Below are 16,375 nucleotides of genomic sequence, written 5' to 3'. Positions count from 1 at the left end.
TGCACCACCGTGGGGTGAATGTTACCCTGGTGTCAGAAGTAAAAGCGAGAGACTGGTTTTTCTCCGGTGTTTGCCATTAGCCTAGCCGGCTGGCGGACCTGCCACGAGGTGCTGCTGTTTGTACTGCCAACGGACATGGTGCACGGGAGCAGAGCTCAGCCAAAAGTTAAAGAGGAGGGGAGCTACAGTTATACCAGTGCGGACGGTCTGGTGTCGGAGTTTGAGCGTGCTGCGCAGACCAAGGCCCGCTTGAGGAAGACGGTGAGGTGCATGGCTTACGACGCGGGAAGGAGCTCCACTGACCCCCGACAAAGCAGAGGATATGACGGACGCTTCGTCGCTGGCACGTCGGCTCCTCCAAAGCATGACAGCGGAGAGTATGCACAGCCTGTGTGGCAAAGGGGCGGTGCCTATACTTGCCGGGCCCCATGTAAAACACCAAAGTACTCCGGTAAGGCAGACTGGCAGGTGTTCATGCCCAATACGAACTGTTGTCACAAGCTGAAGGCTGGTCGGAGGATGATAAAGCGCTACAGCTAGCGTTATGTCTTACAGATGACGCACTGGCATGCCTGTTACTGCTCAGCCCAGAAGAATGAAATAATTATAAGGCTCTTGTTAGGGCTCTAACGAGACGTTTTGGACATTGTGAACAGCCCGGTCTCCTACACTCTGAAATTTCCAATAGACGCAGGCGGCCTGGAGAGCCCCTCCGTGTGTTAGCTAATGACATTGAAACTCTAGCCAGGAGGGCTTATGCCCACATGCCCCCTGGTGATACAGACGGAGCTCGCCAGGGACCAGTTCATCCAAGCCATAAATAAGAGACTCTGTAACTAGCTCTAGAGAGGGAGATTGTGGGGGTTGGGACCATGGAAGGCAGCCCTGAGGAGAGTGGTCCTACGGTGAGAACCGCTGCATGCACTGATACAGCCCAAGTAAAGCCTGCATGGTGGCTGAAATGACTGAACTAATACGGGCAACAGCATGTTGTCCCATGCTGTTGCCGCGAAGGATGGAGGGGCCCAACAACACAGACGGGGGAGAGGGGCTCCACTTCCCCCTGAAGCAGACGAGAACACAGAATCCACGATTGTGGTGGGTTGGACTCATTCTGGGAATTTCTGCCATGTTCCCGTCACCATACACGGGGCCCCACGTACAGCCCTTGTGGACACGGGCTCCACAGCAACACTGATGAGGCCAGATGTAGTACCAGTGGGGGCACAGTTGGAGCAGACTACGGTGCAGCTGAGGACAGTGACTGGAGAGTTGGCCCCTATGCTTGGTAAGGGGAGGTCGACATTGAATGTGGCAGGTCTGTCAGTGGATTTTACAGTATGGGTGATGCAGGTGCAGGACCCCTGCATATTGGGGCTGGAATTTTTGAGGGCTGCGCGCTGTCTGCTGGACCTGGGGAAGAACACATTGACCTTTCCCAGGGGCCCCACTGTTAAACTGATACCGCCCACCCAGTCCCCAAAGCCACACCCCCTGGACAGGACAGCCATGGAAACACACTGCCATGACACAAAAACCCCAGCAGAGGGAAACACCCCCCCTGTTTGCAGCTTCCTGCCACTGGTGCCCCATGCCCCCAGCAACGGTCAATCCCCCTCTGCACACGCCCATTCATCTTCCCCAGCCCAGTCAACTACGGTGGGGGAGACGGACAGGTTGTCGGCGGTGAGAGAGATATGGAGACAGAACTGTGACCAATTGGAGCAATGGCAGTAGGAGGAGATGTGGAAGGTGTTATCTGACTTTACGGACATTTTTGCACTAACAGACAATGAAGAGGGCCTGCCACACCTGGTCCAACACGAAATAGACACTGGGGATGCACAGCCCATCAAGACGCGTCCCCGGCTCCTCCCCATGGCTCACCGTGAGGCTGCAGACAGAGCGGTTGAAGAGATGCAAAGAGATGGCATTATTGAACCATCGGAAAGCCCCTGGGCCTCGGAATTGGTGATGGTGTCGAAAAAGAGGAGCACCAAGATGAGATGATTCTGCGTGGACTACAGACCGCTGAACAGTGTGACAAGGAAGGACTTGTATCCATTACCCAGGATCGATGAGTCACTGGACTTGGTGTCTGGCTCCTCCTGGTTCTCTTCACTCGACCTGCGAAGCGGATACTGGCAGGTGCCCCTCAGCCCTGAAGCAAGACCAAAGACTGCCTTCTGTACGGACAGGGGGTTGTGGCAGTTCCAGGTCCTCAGTTTCGGCCTGTGCAACACCCCAGCCACCTTCGAAAGACTCATGGACAGGGGGCTGGCTGGCATCACCCGTCAGAGATGTCTGGTGTATTTGGATGACATCCTGGCCCATGGGAGCTCCTTCCAAACAGCCCTAGAGTCGCTGAGGCTGGTGCTGCAGAGAGTGGCGGCGGCGGGCCTGAAATTACACCCGAATAAGTGTCGCTTCATGAGGGAGGAGGTGGAGTTTTTGGGTCACACACTGGGGGGAGAAGGCATCAGCACAATGGATAAGAAAGTGCATGCAGTGAGAGACTGGCCCACACCCACTGACCAACGACAGCTGAAGGGCTTCCTCGGCCTGGCCTCATATTACAGTAAGTTTGTGCGAGGTTTCTCCTGCACAGCCGCCCCCCTGCACAACCTGCTGCAAAGGACAGGGACTTCACCTGGACGCCACAGTGCCAACAAGCCTTCAACTCTCTCCAGAGGGCACTGACGAAGGCTCCAGTCCTCGACCCCCCGGAATCCCAGGTTGCAGTCTACTCTGGACACGGATGCCAGCGACGTGGGCATGGGTGCAGTGCTGGCTCAGGCGGGGCCAGAGGGGGAGAGACTGGTGGCATATTCCAGCATAACCTTCAACAAGGCTGAGCGCCGCTACTGCGTCACGTGCCGAGAGCTCCTTGCCATGGTGGCGGCGATAAAGCACTTCAAGTACTACCTGTGTGGCCGGCCCTTCACTGTCAGGACAGATAATTCGGCAATGCAGTGGCTGATGTCCTTCAGAGAACCAGAGGGCCAAGTTGCTGGATTGAAACGCTGCAGTCCTATGTCTTCACAGTGGTACACAGGGCCGGAGCCAGCCACGCCAACGCCGATGCCTTGTCCTGCCGCCCCTGCGCACTGGGAGGGTGCCAGTACTGTGAGCGGAGAGAAGCCCGTGAGAGAGAGCTCCGTATCGAGGAGGAGACATGCCCCATGCACAAGGGGGCCGGAACAGTATGCCGCGGAACGCAGATGGATGACGCGGCCGAGTGGCAGACACAACAGGAGCAGGACATGGACATACAACCGGTGCGACAGTGGGTTGAGGCAGGACAGAGAACCACCCTGGGAGGAGGTGACTGGGAGCTCCACTGCAACGAAAGGCACTGAGAGTGAGGGATGGAGTACTGCAGAGAGCCTGGAAGGAACCTGCTACGGGAGAAGAAAGGTGGCAGGTGATAGTCCCAAGTTCACTGAGAGATGGGACCGCAGGAGCGGGGCACTTAAGTAGCAAAAACACTCCGCCGGCTTCGTCAGGGGTTTTACTGGGGGCGGGTCAAAGGGATGTAGAGGACTTTTGCCGCCGCTGCAACCTCTGCATGAACTACAAGGGCCCCCCAGATCAGTCCCTCGCACAACTACAGCAACAGACGGTGGGGGCTCCCATGGAAAGAGTAGCTGTGGACGTCATGGGCCTATTTTCCTGCACAGACGCAGGCAACCGATACGTTTTGGTCGCCATGGACTATTTTACAAAATGGCCTGAGGCGTACGCAATACCAGATCAGGAAGCAGAGACGGTGGTTGACGCTCTGCCAGAGGGCATGTTCAGCAGGTTCTGGGTGGCAGAAACCATCCACAGTGACCAAGGGAGGAACTTTGAGTCGCGGGTCTTTGCTGCCATGTGTGAGCGCATGGGCACGCATAAGACCCGGACCACGGCCCTGCACCCCCAGAGCGACGGCCTCGTCGAGAGGTTCAATAGGACCCTGGGAAAGCAGCTGGCAATCCTCACAGCGGAACATCAACGGGACTGGGACATGCACCTGCCCTTCGTCCTCATGGCCTACAGGTCCGCTGTTCAGGAGTCCACCTCATGCACGCCTGCCCTCATGTTGGGGCGGGAGCTACGGACGCCAGTGGAGGTGGCCTTTGGCAAGCCCCTTGACACCCCTGCTGTTCCTCCGGGGAGCGAGTACGCCAGGAGACTCCAGGATCGGATGGAGTCCGCCCATGTCTTTGCCCGAGACCAGCTGGAGAAAGCGGGCATGAAACAAAAAAGGAACTACGACATAAGGTCGAAGGGAAGACACTTCCAAGCTGGAGAGCTGGTGTGGGTGCACCGCCCCCGCAGGAAGAAGGGACGGTGCCCCAAGTTGGACTGTCATTGGGAGGGGCCTTGTCAGGTGGTGGAGCGGCTTGGTGAAGTAGTGTACTGGGTTCAGTCTGCCAGGAAAGAGAAAGAAGGTTGTGCTCCACAGAGACAGGTTAGCCCCTTACAGAGGGGACTCCCTCCCTTCCCCAAGCTCGGAGTCCCAGGCGCCCGCCCGGAGGGGCAACGGCGCAACCGCTGCACGTGGCTACACAGGGGCACACGAGCCCTATCAAACCCCTATTCCCCTGCACATACTTTTCACATCCCTCCTTCCCCCTTCCCACCACAGACACATTTTACTGCACAGGGGCATTGCCCCACCCACCGGGCAGAAGACTTGCATTCCCCATCCCCCATTAATGTGGTTCTGTTATTATTGTCTCGCGAGAGGGGGGGGGGGGGGGGGGGGGGGGGGGGGGGGGGGGGGGGGGGACAACGTGAGGGAGGGTCCGGAAGCGACGTTGTTGTTGAAGTTAGGCTGTGTTACGGCTGGATGTACGGCATGGTCACGGCCAACAGTGATCGGAGATAACCGTTGTATTTGCTAAATAAAGAGCAGGATTGCAAGCCAGACATCGCCTGTTTGTTCAGCGCTGCACCACCGTGGGGTGAATGTTACAGTATTTTAGACATTGTGGGCGGGACATAAAGACTAATTGGGAACAGGGCGGGCCCGTAGCTTAGAGTATTGTGACTGGCCAAGGACATCTTGTCGGAGGCCACAAAATTTGTATATAACGCAGATCTCCGAGACTGTTTGCGAGTTCTTTTCAAACCAACTCAGGTGATGTTACTCTCAGCGGTGACAATAAAGCCTAGAACATTCAACCCTAGTCCTTCTCGACCTCTCGTAATTTGTTTTAGTATTAGACCATGGGTTTTATCCACGACATATTCAATTTAGTTTCTTCAATATAGTCAGATATACTCCTAGAAAAAATAAGATTGTTATTTTAGAGCGATTTTTGTTGGTGTTCTACTGTCTTCTGTGTTTTATGTGCAGTGCTCTGTTGGCAGTCTTGTACAGTCAGTGTTTTTCAATTAGTTTTCTACTGTGTTCTACAGGCAGTGCTCCACATTGTTCTTGAGTCTGAAAGCATTCTGCAGTGTTATACAGGCACTGTTATCCAGTGACCTACAGGTTGTGTTCCACAAGGTTTTAAAGTGTTAACCTGTGATCTACATGCGGTGTTCTCCAGTGTTGTTTTCCACAGGCCGCTTTCTTCGGGTCGTCTGCCTGTGGACACACTGCCTGTGTCCACATACAGTGTTCTACATTGTTTTAATGTGTTCTCTATGCAGTGTTCTAAAAGCAGTGTTCTACAGTGTTCCAAAGTGTTCGGTTCTACAGTGTTCCACAGTGTTCTACTGTGTTACACTGGCATTGTTCTATTGTTTTCTACAGTGATCTGTTGGCACTGTGTGTGTGAACACTATGGTGTTCTCTATTGTGTACTGGGTTCCCTATTGGCCGTGTTCAGTTCTACAGGGTTTTATTGTCAGTGTGCTACATTTTTGTGCTAGAGTTCTATTGTTCTTCAGTATTTAACGGTGTTCTATTGGCAGTGTTCCATAGCGAGTTTCTCCTGGTAGGTTTCCTCAGGCGTTGTTCTTCAGTGCTCTGTAGAGTTCTCCATTGTCTCACAGCATTCTGCAGTTTTGTAGTGTTATTGTGACTTCGGGAAACTTACTTTCTGTATTATAATATGATTGTCAAGCACCTTTAAGTATATATGGTAAACGTATCAATGTGGTGGAAAAACACATGTGATCTAGCGTAAAGTGAAGCTCTAGCGTGATGTGAAGATCTAATGTTACATGAAGCTTTAACATAACATGACTATCTAGCGCAATTTGAAGATCGAGCACAACGTGAAGATCTAGCGCAGGGGGGCCCAAATTCTTCCCAGTGGAGGGCCAAAATGTAATCGGGGGGAGATTCGTGGGCCAAAATTTAAAATTTCAGTATATTAAGTTAAATATGGGTATAAATAGCATGCGTTTGCAAAATCAACGCTATCACAAGGTCATTTTGAAAAATGAATGACACTGTTTATTGTGCTTCATATTATGTTCAATTAATAAATCTATCTTCTTTAAATTAGAAAAATAATTGAAGCACTAATATTTGAAGACAGACATGGAACATTACTAGACCTTGGGCCTGTATCTTGAAATACAAAGGCATTTTTTAAGTGCAATAAGCAAAGCAACACAGGACAATACATTTTGCGTTTGTCTTTTTGCCGCTGCCTATTAACACGCGATTGGAGCTGAACAGGATAGGAGCTCAACAGCGCCACCCTCCCATCAATGTATCACAGTGTTATTCTATGGTCAGGAGTGGATGTGCACCAATAAATAATATTCAATGAGAGCGAGCGCAGATTCCGAACGCTGATGGCGGAAACAATAATATGTACAGTGGGTAAGGCATGGGCCAAATAAAATCGGTTGCGGGCCAACTTCGGCCCGCAGGCCCCAAATTGGGCAGCCCTGATCTAGCGTAACGTGAAGATCTAGCGTAATGTAGTGAGTGTAACATAATTCACCAACAGTATTTTGTTATGTTTTGTTTTTTACACTGTGTTAGGCATGTCGTTTACTGTCTCGGTGTTTCAGGGATCGCTGTCCCTTTAAGGATTACGAGCATCTCATGACGCGGAGCCCGATGCGGGATATGTTTATTTGCAGCACGTTTTGGATTCCGTCTTTTTTCTCTAACAAAATAAACGAGTCACACAACTGTGTGCTCAACGTGCAAAATTGTACCTTTCTTTCCATGCAATTTCCACAGTAACATAAATAACTAACGTAACATTTATATCAAGTCTAACGTACAGATGTATCTTAAAGGGAATATCGAGCGTAATGTGATTATCTAGCATGACGTGAAGATCTAACAAAGTAACCAGCTAGCATATTGTGATAATCAAGCGTAATTGGAATATCTAGCTGGCATGACATGAAGATGTAGCGTAACGTGGACATCGATCAGAATGTGAATATCTAGAGTTACATGAATGTCTATGTTATGGGAAGTTCTAGCGTAGTGATCTAGCCTAACGTGAAGATCCTCAAGCCATGGCTTAAAGATCCTAGGGGGTGGGGGGGGAGGGGTCGGTCAACACAGCAGCAACAATAAGCTTACATTTGAGACAGGAAGTATTTCTTTATTATATATATTTATTTAAGTTGACGTTCAATCAGTTGGACTTAGTTGGTCTGCAATAAGGTGATCACATCTGTCACCGAACCATCAGATCTAGACCAATTTCAAAGCAGATACAAACAAGGTCTAAACCATCTTCAAACCATGTCCAAACAAGTTTTACATCATGTCTAAAACAGATCCAAAAAAAGTTTTTACCAAGTCCAAGCCAGGTTTAAATAATTTCTAAGGAACATCATATTTGATGAAGTTCAACGCAGATGGATCAGATTCTACTGAAGTATAAAAAACAACATAAACACACACACACACACACAAACACATGAACAGCCAGTGCTGCAGACACAGGCAGATATAAACGACATATATGGTAGTGTGTATAAACAGCATATTAAGTGCCAGAAACAAGACTAGAGTCATAAATACACAGATTACCAGACAGAGTAGATAACATTCATAAACATAAACATTCCCAACAATAATGAGGAACACATTCCCAATGTTTCAGTAATGAAACCAAAAGAAAACAATAGTAACAAAACATTCCATGAAGCAATCCATGCAGCACCGCCCACCCAGGCTTCCTGGAAGGCTGCTTGAGTTCATTAACTGAGGGCTGGTGAGGAAGAGGTTGACACGAGGGTTGGATGGAATATAAAGGGGTTGGAGGAGGAGAGGAGGGGTTTTAGGGGGTTTGAGGAGGAGGGGTGGAGGCTTACTGGAAGGCTGCTGGAAAACATTAAACAAGGGTATGAGAAAGGTGGAAGAAGAGGAAGATAAGGAGCAGCGGAGTGTAGATGGGCCAGGCTGACTGGAGGGTAAGGGGTTCTGGTCCAGGCTGATGGAGGATAAGGGGTTCTGGTCCAGAGTGACTAAAGGGGTTAAGGGTTCAGGATGGAGGGTAAAGGGGTTGGAGGAGAAGGATGAGGGCTTGGAGGAGGAGAGAGAGGAGGGGTGAAGGCTTAGTGGATGGCTGCTGGAAAACAATAAGTGAGGGCTGTGTGAAGAAGGTGGATGAGAAGGATGAGGAGGAAGAGGAGTAGCCGGGGAGTCTGACAGAGTGTGGGGGGGAGGAGGAAGAGGTTTCTTGGCCCTAGGAGGTAGTGGTGAAGGATCTGATGCCGACCTTTCAGTCCAAGCCAAGTTACGTGTAGGCTGCCATGTTATCAGTTCATGTTAACAGCATCAGGGTCACGTAATGGATCTGTCGCAGGTAGAAAGGGACCAGGCCTGAAGAATGAGAAGATGGACCACTGCACTACGACAGTGTTGGCATCAGTGTGCAAGATGCTTAAGATATAAATGTGTTAGGTTTCTTTAAAGGACATGAAATGAAAAATCTGACATGTTGTGCAAAAAAATTAAGGTTTAGGGTAAGGGATCTGGTCCAGGCTGACTGGAGGGTATAAGGGTTCTGGTCCAGGCTGACTGGAGGGTATAAGGGTTCTGGTCCAGGCTGCCTGGAGGGTATAAGGGTTCTGGTGGTCTAGGCTGATGGAGGGTTAGGGGTTCTGGTCTAGGCTGACCGGAACTTTAGGGGTTCTGGTCTAGGCTGACCGGAACTTTAGGGGTTCTGGTCTAGGCTGAACGGAAGGTTAGGGGATCTGGTCTAGGCTGAACGGAAGGTTAGGGGATCTGGTCTAGGCTGATGGAGGGTTAGGGGATCTGGTCTAGGCTGATGGAGGGTTAGGGGATCTGGTCTAGGCTGATGGAGGGTTAGGGGTTCTGGTCTAGGCTGACCGGAACTTTAGGGGTTCTGGTCCATGCTGACCGGAAAGTTAGGGGTTCTGGTCTAGGCTGATGGAGGGTTAGGGGTTCTGGTCCAGGCTGACCGGAAGGTTAGGGGTTCTGGTCTAGGCGGATGGAGGGTTGGGGGTTCTGGTCCAGGCTGACCGGAAAGTTAGGGGTTTTGGTCTAGGCTGACCCGGGCCGTGCTGTAGAAGGTGATCCTTCCGCTACAGGCGACCTGGAGGTTCACCGTGGTGGCGTAGTTGGTCCTAGGAGGCCCCGGGTGGGCTGTGATCTGTGTTTGAACCAGAGGGTGGGGATCTGCTTGCTTGGTGGGGGGGTTGTGGTTGGTGTGGTCGGTGGAGGGCGTGGTGGTGGGAGTTTGGGCCAGGGAAGGGCGGGCTACATAGGCACAGAACAGCTGACTGCGACAGCTTCCCTTCTCCAGCTGTCCCTGCTCTTGGGGAGAGGAGAAGGAGGGGGATGGAGGGTGAGAGTAGGAGAGAGTAGCAGAAGAAGAGGAGAAGGGGGCTGTTGTGACCTCAGTCTCTGGACTCTCATGCTGGTCGAGGAGCTCCTGATCGTCTCGCCGGGGAACGCTGGTGAAATGCCTCCCAGCCTGAGTGGCCCTGGCTGGGCTGAGCCTGCTGGGCGAGACCGGAGGCTGGAGGTAGGAGGAGCAGGCCTTGATAGGGCTTCTGAGGTTCAGGGAGCTTGGGGCAGGAGTAGAGGAGGAGGTGTCCGGTGTATAGGAGGTCAGGTAGGGTGCAGAGCATGGGTTCCGTGGCCGGGGCACAGCGATGTGATTGGTCCAGGTGTTTGACGGAACACCAATCGGAGGCGGGGACAGAATGCGGGGGCAGCAGGAGCCGGAGCCAGTAACAGATGTCATCAAGATGGCCTGCTCCAGGCTGAGGCCCATGGGAGGGTTAAGAGCCAGGAGAGAGGAGGAGTCATGGTGAGGAATGGGAGTGAAGGAGTCCTGGCTCGGAGAGCAGAGAAAGGCGGAGGGAGATTGGACCCGCGAGCCTGGCTCGGAGGCAGAGAACGGCCGTGCAACCCGGTTGTGATGGCCGGACCAGAGAGCATCATGGGATGGCTGTGGTGCGGCGACGCTGGCGGGAGAACAAGAGGCATTCCTCTGGCTTGCTAGCCATCCACCGCTTCCGCTAGCACCGCTAGCACTTCTGTGGCTCACTCCTACATCTGCCATGCTATCGGATCGGGATAGGAGGAGGGTGTTTGAGGGAGGGGAGGCTGGGGGCGGGGGGGAGTAAGGGCCGTGGCCCAGGGAGGAGGAGGGCGGTCGCTGAGGAGGTGGGGGGCGTTGTGGAACCAGGGGAGAGGATAGGGGGTTGTTGCCATGGAAAAATGGGGGCGGGGCATTCTTCCTGGCGATGCTCTGACTGATGAAGGAGGCGGCCAATGATCTGGAGAAGGCTGAGAACGGGGCTCCGCCCCGTCTGTCCAAACTCCTCCCACTAGAGGGTTGAGGGGGGGAGAAAGGAGGGATGGCCCTGCAGGGGGAGGGGGGGAGGTGGGTGAGGTTAGGCCTGGAGAGGGAGGGTGGGGGAGAGAGCAACGATGACATCTCCCACGGCAACCGAGGAATATCCTGATGGAGGTCCTCAGAAGAGCTGAGAGAGAGAGAGAGAGAGAGAGAGAGAGAGAGAGAGAGAGAGAGAGAGAGAGAGAGAGAGAGAGAGAGAGAGAGAGAGAGAGAGAGAGAGAGAGAGAGAGAGAGAGAGAGAGAGAGAGAGAGAGAGAGCTATTAATACATATTAGATAGGAACTATGCATTTTGATATTAACCCCAGTATGTGTGTCACCTCTCTCTCAGCTGGCCTCCATTGAAGGCTTGGGGCCAGGCCTCAGACATCCCGGAGACCAGGGGGTTGTTGGTGGAGCCGGACCCCCGTCTAGAGGCCCCGTCAGTGGGTACGTTGGGTGAGGGGGAGGCCAGCGGGCTGAAGCGGGAGACACGGCCCTGACCAGATGGCCTTTCCTGGGGGAGGTCAGCCTGGTGATCCCGCAGGGTAGTGAGACTAGAGCCAGGGTGGTAGGCTCTCTCCTGGGACTCCCTGGAGCCCTCCCCCCCAGGAGATGGGAGGCCTGCTCTAGGAAGGCTGGAGGTTGCGGAGGCGACACTGGAGCTCAGGGCGGAGATGAAGTCACGGGGCCTACAGAGGGCCAAGGAGGGTCTGACCGAGACCGGACCCAACACCACTGGAGCCTCCTGGGGATCTGGGGACGACACACCGGACACATCACACTGGTACAGATCATGGCACATGGCACATTGGAGAGACCATGGTGCAGAACATGGTACAGACTATGCTACAGATTACGGGACAGACCATGGGAGAGACCTTGGGACAGACCATGGTACAGACTATGAGACAGACCACGGTATAGACCACGGTACAGACCATGGTACAGACTATGGTAGAGACCATGGTACAGACTATGAGACAGACCATGGTACAGACTATGAGACAGACCACGGTACAGACTATGAGACAGACCACGGTACAGACTATGGTACAGACTATGGTACAGACTATGGTACAGACTATGGTACAGACCATGGTACAGACCATGGTACAGACTATGGTACAGACCATGGAACAGACCATGGTACAGACTATGGTACAGACTATGGTACAGACCACGGTACAGACTATGAGACAGACCACGGTATAGACCACGGTACAGACCATGGTACAGACTATGAGACAGACCATGGTACAGACTATGAGACAGACCACGGTACAGACTATGAGACAGACCACGGTATAGACCACGGTACAGACTATGGTACAGACTATGGTACAGACTATGCTACAGACTATGGTACAGACTATGGTACAGACTATGGTACAGACCATGGTACAGACCATGGTACAGACTATGGTACAGACCATGGAACAGACCATGGTACAGACTATGGTACAGACTATGGTACAGACCACGGTACAGACTATGAGACAGACCACGGTATAGACCACGGTACAGACCATGGTACAGACTATGAGACAGACCATGGTACAGACTATGAGACAGACCACGGTACAGACTATAAGACAGACCACGGTATAGACCAGGGTACAGACTATGGTACAGACTATGAGACAGACCACGGTATAGACCACGGTACAGACTATGGTACAGACTATGGTACAGACTATGGTACAGACTATGCTACAGACTATGGTACAGACTATGGTACAGACTATACTACAGACTATGGTACAGACTATGGTACAGACCATGGTACAGACCATGGTACAGACTATGGTACAGACCATGGAACAGACCATGGTACAGACTATGGTACAGACTATGGTACAGACCACGGTACAGACTATGAGACAGACCACGGTATAGACCACGGTACAGACCATGGGACAGACTATGGGACAGACCACGGTACAGACCATGGGACAGACTATGGGACAGACCACGGTACAGACTATGGTAAATGGATGGTGAACTTTTTGACATTAGGAATTATTTACATAAAACTCTCTTACTTTCTTTCCATAATTCCTCAAAAGGGAGAATACCGTGAACCTACCACTGGTCCTGCTCCCTCTCCTCCTCATGCACTTGTCTTCCATCTCTTGCTCTTCCTCCATCCCTCCATCCTCCAACCAGGGGGCCGGGGGACCTGCCTGGGTCTGAACAAGGCTCCTGGTCGTATTTGGGTTTTGAGCCCTGGTGAGTGTGGACTGTGTGTGTGTTTTGACTTTATTGGGTCTGTTAGTGTCAGTAGGATTCTGGCTGGAGCGCTGGGACTGGATGTGCTTCCCCTGGTCCTTCAGGCCCCTGGTTTGCGTGTCTGGGGGCGTCCTGGTCTTCCTGGCGTTCTGCTTTTGGTGCAGAGGAAGCTTCATGGTCCCGGCGCTTGAGCTATACATGCGTGCCAGCGTTTGGACCTTGTTCAGAATTCGCTCTGAGTTCTTCATCAATGCTGGGTCAGCGAGGGGCCCCATCTCAAACAGCCGGATGCCTGCTACACCCGACCCAGACACGTCCAACAAGGCCCTCCTGCTGGGAGCAGACCAGTCCCCCACCCTGGTCTTGCTGGGAAGAAGGGCCTGCATGCGGGTTTCCTGGTCCAGTTCTCTCTGTGTTCTGGCCTTCCTGTGCTGGTTCCCAGAGGAATCTTGGTTGGCGTGGCAAGGGTCCTGGTGGGCGGGGCTGGGTTCCTGGTGGGCGGGGCTAGGGTCCTGGTGGGCTGGGCTGCAGTCCTGGTGGGCGGGGCTGGGGTCCTGGTTGGTGGGACTGGGGTCATGTTGGTCCTGCTGGGCGGGGCTAGGGTCCTGGTGGGCGGGGCTGGGGTCCCGGTGGGCGGGGCTAGGGTCCTGGTGGGCGGGGCTGGGGTCCTGGTGGGCGGGGCTGGGGTCCTGGTGGGCGGGACTTGGGTGATGTTGGTCCTTGTCGGCTGGGCTGGGGTCCTGGTGGGTTGGGCTAGGGTCCTGGTTGGTGGGGCTTGGGTCCTGGTAGGTGGGACTTGGGTCATTGTGGTCCTGAGAGGCGGGGCTTGGGTCCTGGTCGACGGGGCTTGGTTTAATCGCTCCATGATGTGGTCCAGAGACGCTAGCCCACCGAAGCTCTGGGAAAGCAAGTTGGTAGGCCGTGTTCTCATTGGTCCAGCATGATGATGGGCTCAGGCTGGCTTGTCCTTCTGTAGAGCTGATTGGCTCGTTGGCCAGTCCGTTTTCCTGTCCAGCCAATGAGAGGAGAGGAGAGATAGACGCATCACCTCTATCTACCTCTCTATCTGTTCTTGTGGCTTCAGAGGAATTCCTCAGCAGACCGGCGGAGATCAGGGGCTCCTCTCCGCTCTCCTCCTCCTCCTCCACCTTCTTGACCTCCACCTCCACCTCCTCCTCCTCGGCAGCTTGGTAGTAACTCCGGATCTTGGCGATGATGCTGTGCTCGCTCCTGTTGTGGTGCTGAGTAGAGGCAGGGTCAGAAGGAGCAGTAGGCAGAGCCTCTGTGTTCTCCTCCATAGAGAGGGGAGCATACAAGGGGAGGGGAGGAGGAGAGGGCGAAGGGAGGAGGGGGGAGGAGAGGGGAAGAACTTCGCTTTCTTCCCCTTTATGTATCTCTTCTACTTGCAACTCCTCCACTCTCTCCTCCCAACACCCAAGCCCCATCACCTCACTCTGATTGTAGGGTGCCATTTGCTCCAAACCCTTGGTATCCACCCCCTGGTCCTCCATATGGTGCCAGGGCCCGGGCTCCCCCCAGGCTTGGCTGGAGGGGGGTACTGTAGGGGCCAGTGGGCTGGAGGGGGGTACTGTAGGGGCCAGTGGGCTGGAGGGGGGTACTGTAGGGGCCAGTTTACTGGAGGGGGGTACTGTAGGGGCCAGTTTACTGGAGGGGGGTACTGTAGGGGCCAGTTTACTGGAGGGGGGTACTGTAGGGGCCCCTAGGCTGGAGGGGGGTACTGTAGGGGCCGGAGGGCTGGAGGGGGGTACTGTAGGGGCCCCTAGGCTGGAGGGGGGTACTGTAGGGGCCCGAGGGCTGGAGGGGGGTACTGCAGGGGCCCCTAGGCTGGAGGGGGGTACTGCAGGGGCCCCTAGGCTGGAGGGGGGTACTGTAGGGGCCCCTGGGCTAGAGGGGGGTACTGCAGGGGCCCCTGGGCTGGAGGGGGGTACTGTAGGGGCCCCTGGGCTGGAGGGGGGTACTGTAGGGGCCCCTGGGCTGGAGGGGGGTACTGCAGGGGCCAGTGGGCTGGTAAAGCTGTGGTCAGATCTGGTGGACTCCTGGACACAAACACAAGGACATTCTCAGTGTATTTAGAAATAGTGGTAGTACCACTACTACTACAGCTGTAGTACTAGTTAGGCTCTGGTTCATCTACATTAGTAGTATCAGTAGTACAGTAGTATAAGTCATACTATAGTAGTATTAGTAGTACTACAGAAGTGCTAAAGTACCGTGGGTAGAGATGAAGCCAGGAGGCTCTTGTTCATCAACTGCAGGATTTCCTCAGTGATGGAGAGGGAGGGGCTGGCACACAGGGGGGCGAGAACCTCCTCCTCCTCCTCCTCCTCCTCCTCCTGACATTAAGGAGCAGGTAGGGGTTAGACAGTACCAAGACGGGTCATGCAGGAGCAGGTAGGGGTTAGACAGTACAAAGACAGGTCATGAAGGAGCAGGTGATTTGATCAGGGCCGCGACTTGTATAGCATAAATTTCCGAGATATTACACAGCACCTGAATAATCCTAACAGTATCTCAGTATAATGACAGCATACGCGCATTCAAGTTAAAACTGTCACTCTGGGAGACGCAGCTATCTAGCGGTGACACCGCCCATTTCCCATGTCTAACCGCTGTGCGTGTGACCAGACGTAATGCTGATATGGATCAATACAAAGACAAGATAACAGGATTGCTTCAGGAGATCAAGCAGAGGTTTTAAGTCTTCAGTGAACTAGAGAAGGAATAAGCCTTCTGACATGACAGCTGACATCCAACTCGAGATAATTGACTTGCAGTGTGATACCAATATGAAGGAGAAATTTGCGTCGGTGGGCTTGGGCACATTTTATCAATATCTCTTGCCAGGGTACCCCAAATTAACATCCCTGGCTGCAAAGGTTTTATCCATGTTTGGGACTACCTATCTTTGTGAACAGGTGTTCTCTGTAATGAACCTAAATAAAACAAAGCACCGCTCAAGGTTAACAAACACACACTTGAATGACATTGTGAAATGTGCTGCTACTCAGGATTTGACACCTGATATTGATGCACTCGTAAAGGCTAAAAGATGCCAAGTTTCAGGAGCCAGCCAAATAGACTGCAGTGAGAAAAAAATAAAATAAAAGTTAATCAGCAAGTAGGCCTGTGCCTAATTCTTGTGATGCTCTTTCAGAAATGTTTGCACTCTGATGAATACAGATCTTATAAGTTTACTCAGGTTTCATGTTAAAAGACAATGAATATTGTGCAGCATATCATTCTCAGCTTCAGTAGCCTACAAAACAGTTTGATCTGATGTAGCCTAATCTCATAGCTCATGCACTGCTATAACTTTTATGTTTGTTTATTTTATTTATATGTGCACATTAACATTTTCAAGGCAGTATGATAGCTTTCTTCATAGCTCCC

General features: G+C 52.8%; 1 protein-coding gene across 1 annotated transcript in view; it reads right to left on the bottom strand.

Annotated features, from left to right (window-relative positions):
• Window positions 1-7,550: 7,550 nt before the first annotated feature.
• The window catches only part of plekhg2 (pleckstrin homology domain containing, family G (with RhoGef domain) member 2), a 38,129-nt gene continuing 29,304 nt past the window's right edge, over window positions 7,551-16,375 (bottom strand). Inside the window, exons 18-21 of the mRNA XM_079732960.1 lie at window positions 15,196-15,318; window positions 12,822-15,021; window positions 11,074-11,488; window positions 7,551-10,881 (exon numbers count right to left, since the gene is read on the bottom strand). Coding sequence (XP_079589086.1) covers window positions 9,417-10,881; window positions 11,074-11,488; window positions 12,822-15,021; window positions 15,196-15,318 — 4,203 coding nt within the window. The 3' untranslated portion in view covers window positions 7,551-9,416. The remainder of the gene's footprint in view (window positions 10,882-11,073; window positions 11,489-12,821; window positions 15,022-15,195; window positions 15,319-16,375) is intronic.

This window comes from Pollachius pollachius, assembly GCF_949987615.1.
Source record: "Pollachius pollachius genome assembly, chromosome: 3".
NCBI lineage: Eukaryota > Metazoa > Chordata > Actinopteri > Gadiformes > Gadidae > Pollachius > Pollachius pollachius.
Note: the sequence above shows the minus strand (reverse complement) of the source record. Positions and strands in the feature narration are given on the sequence as shown.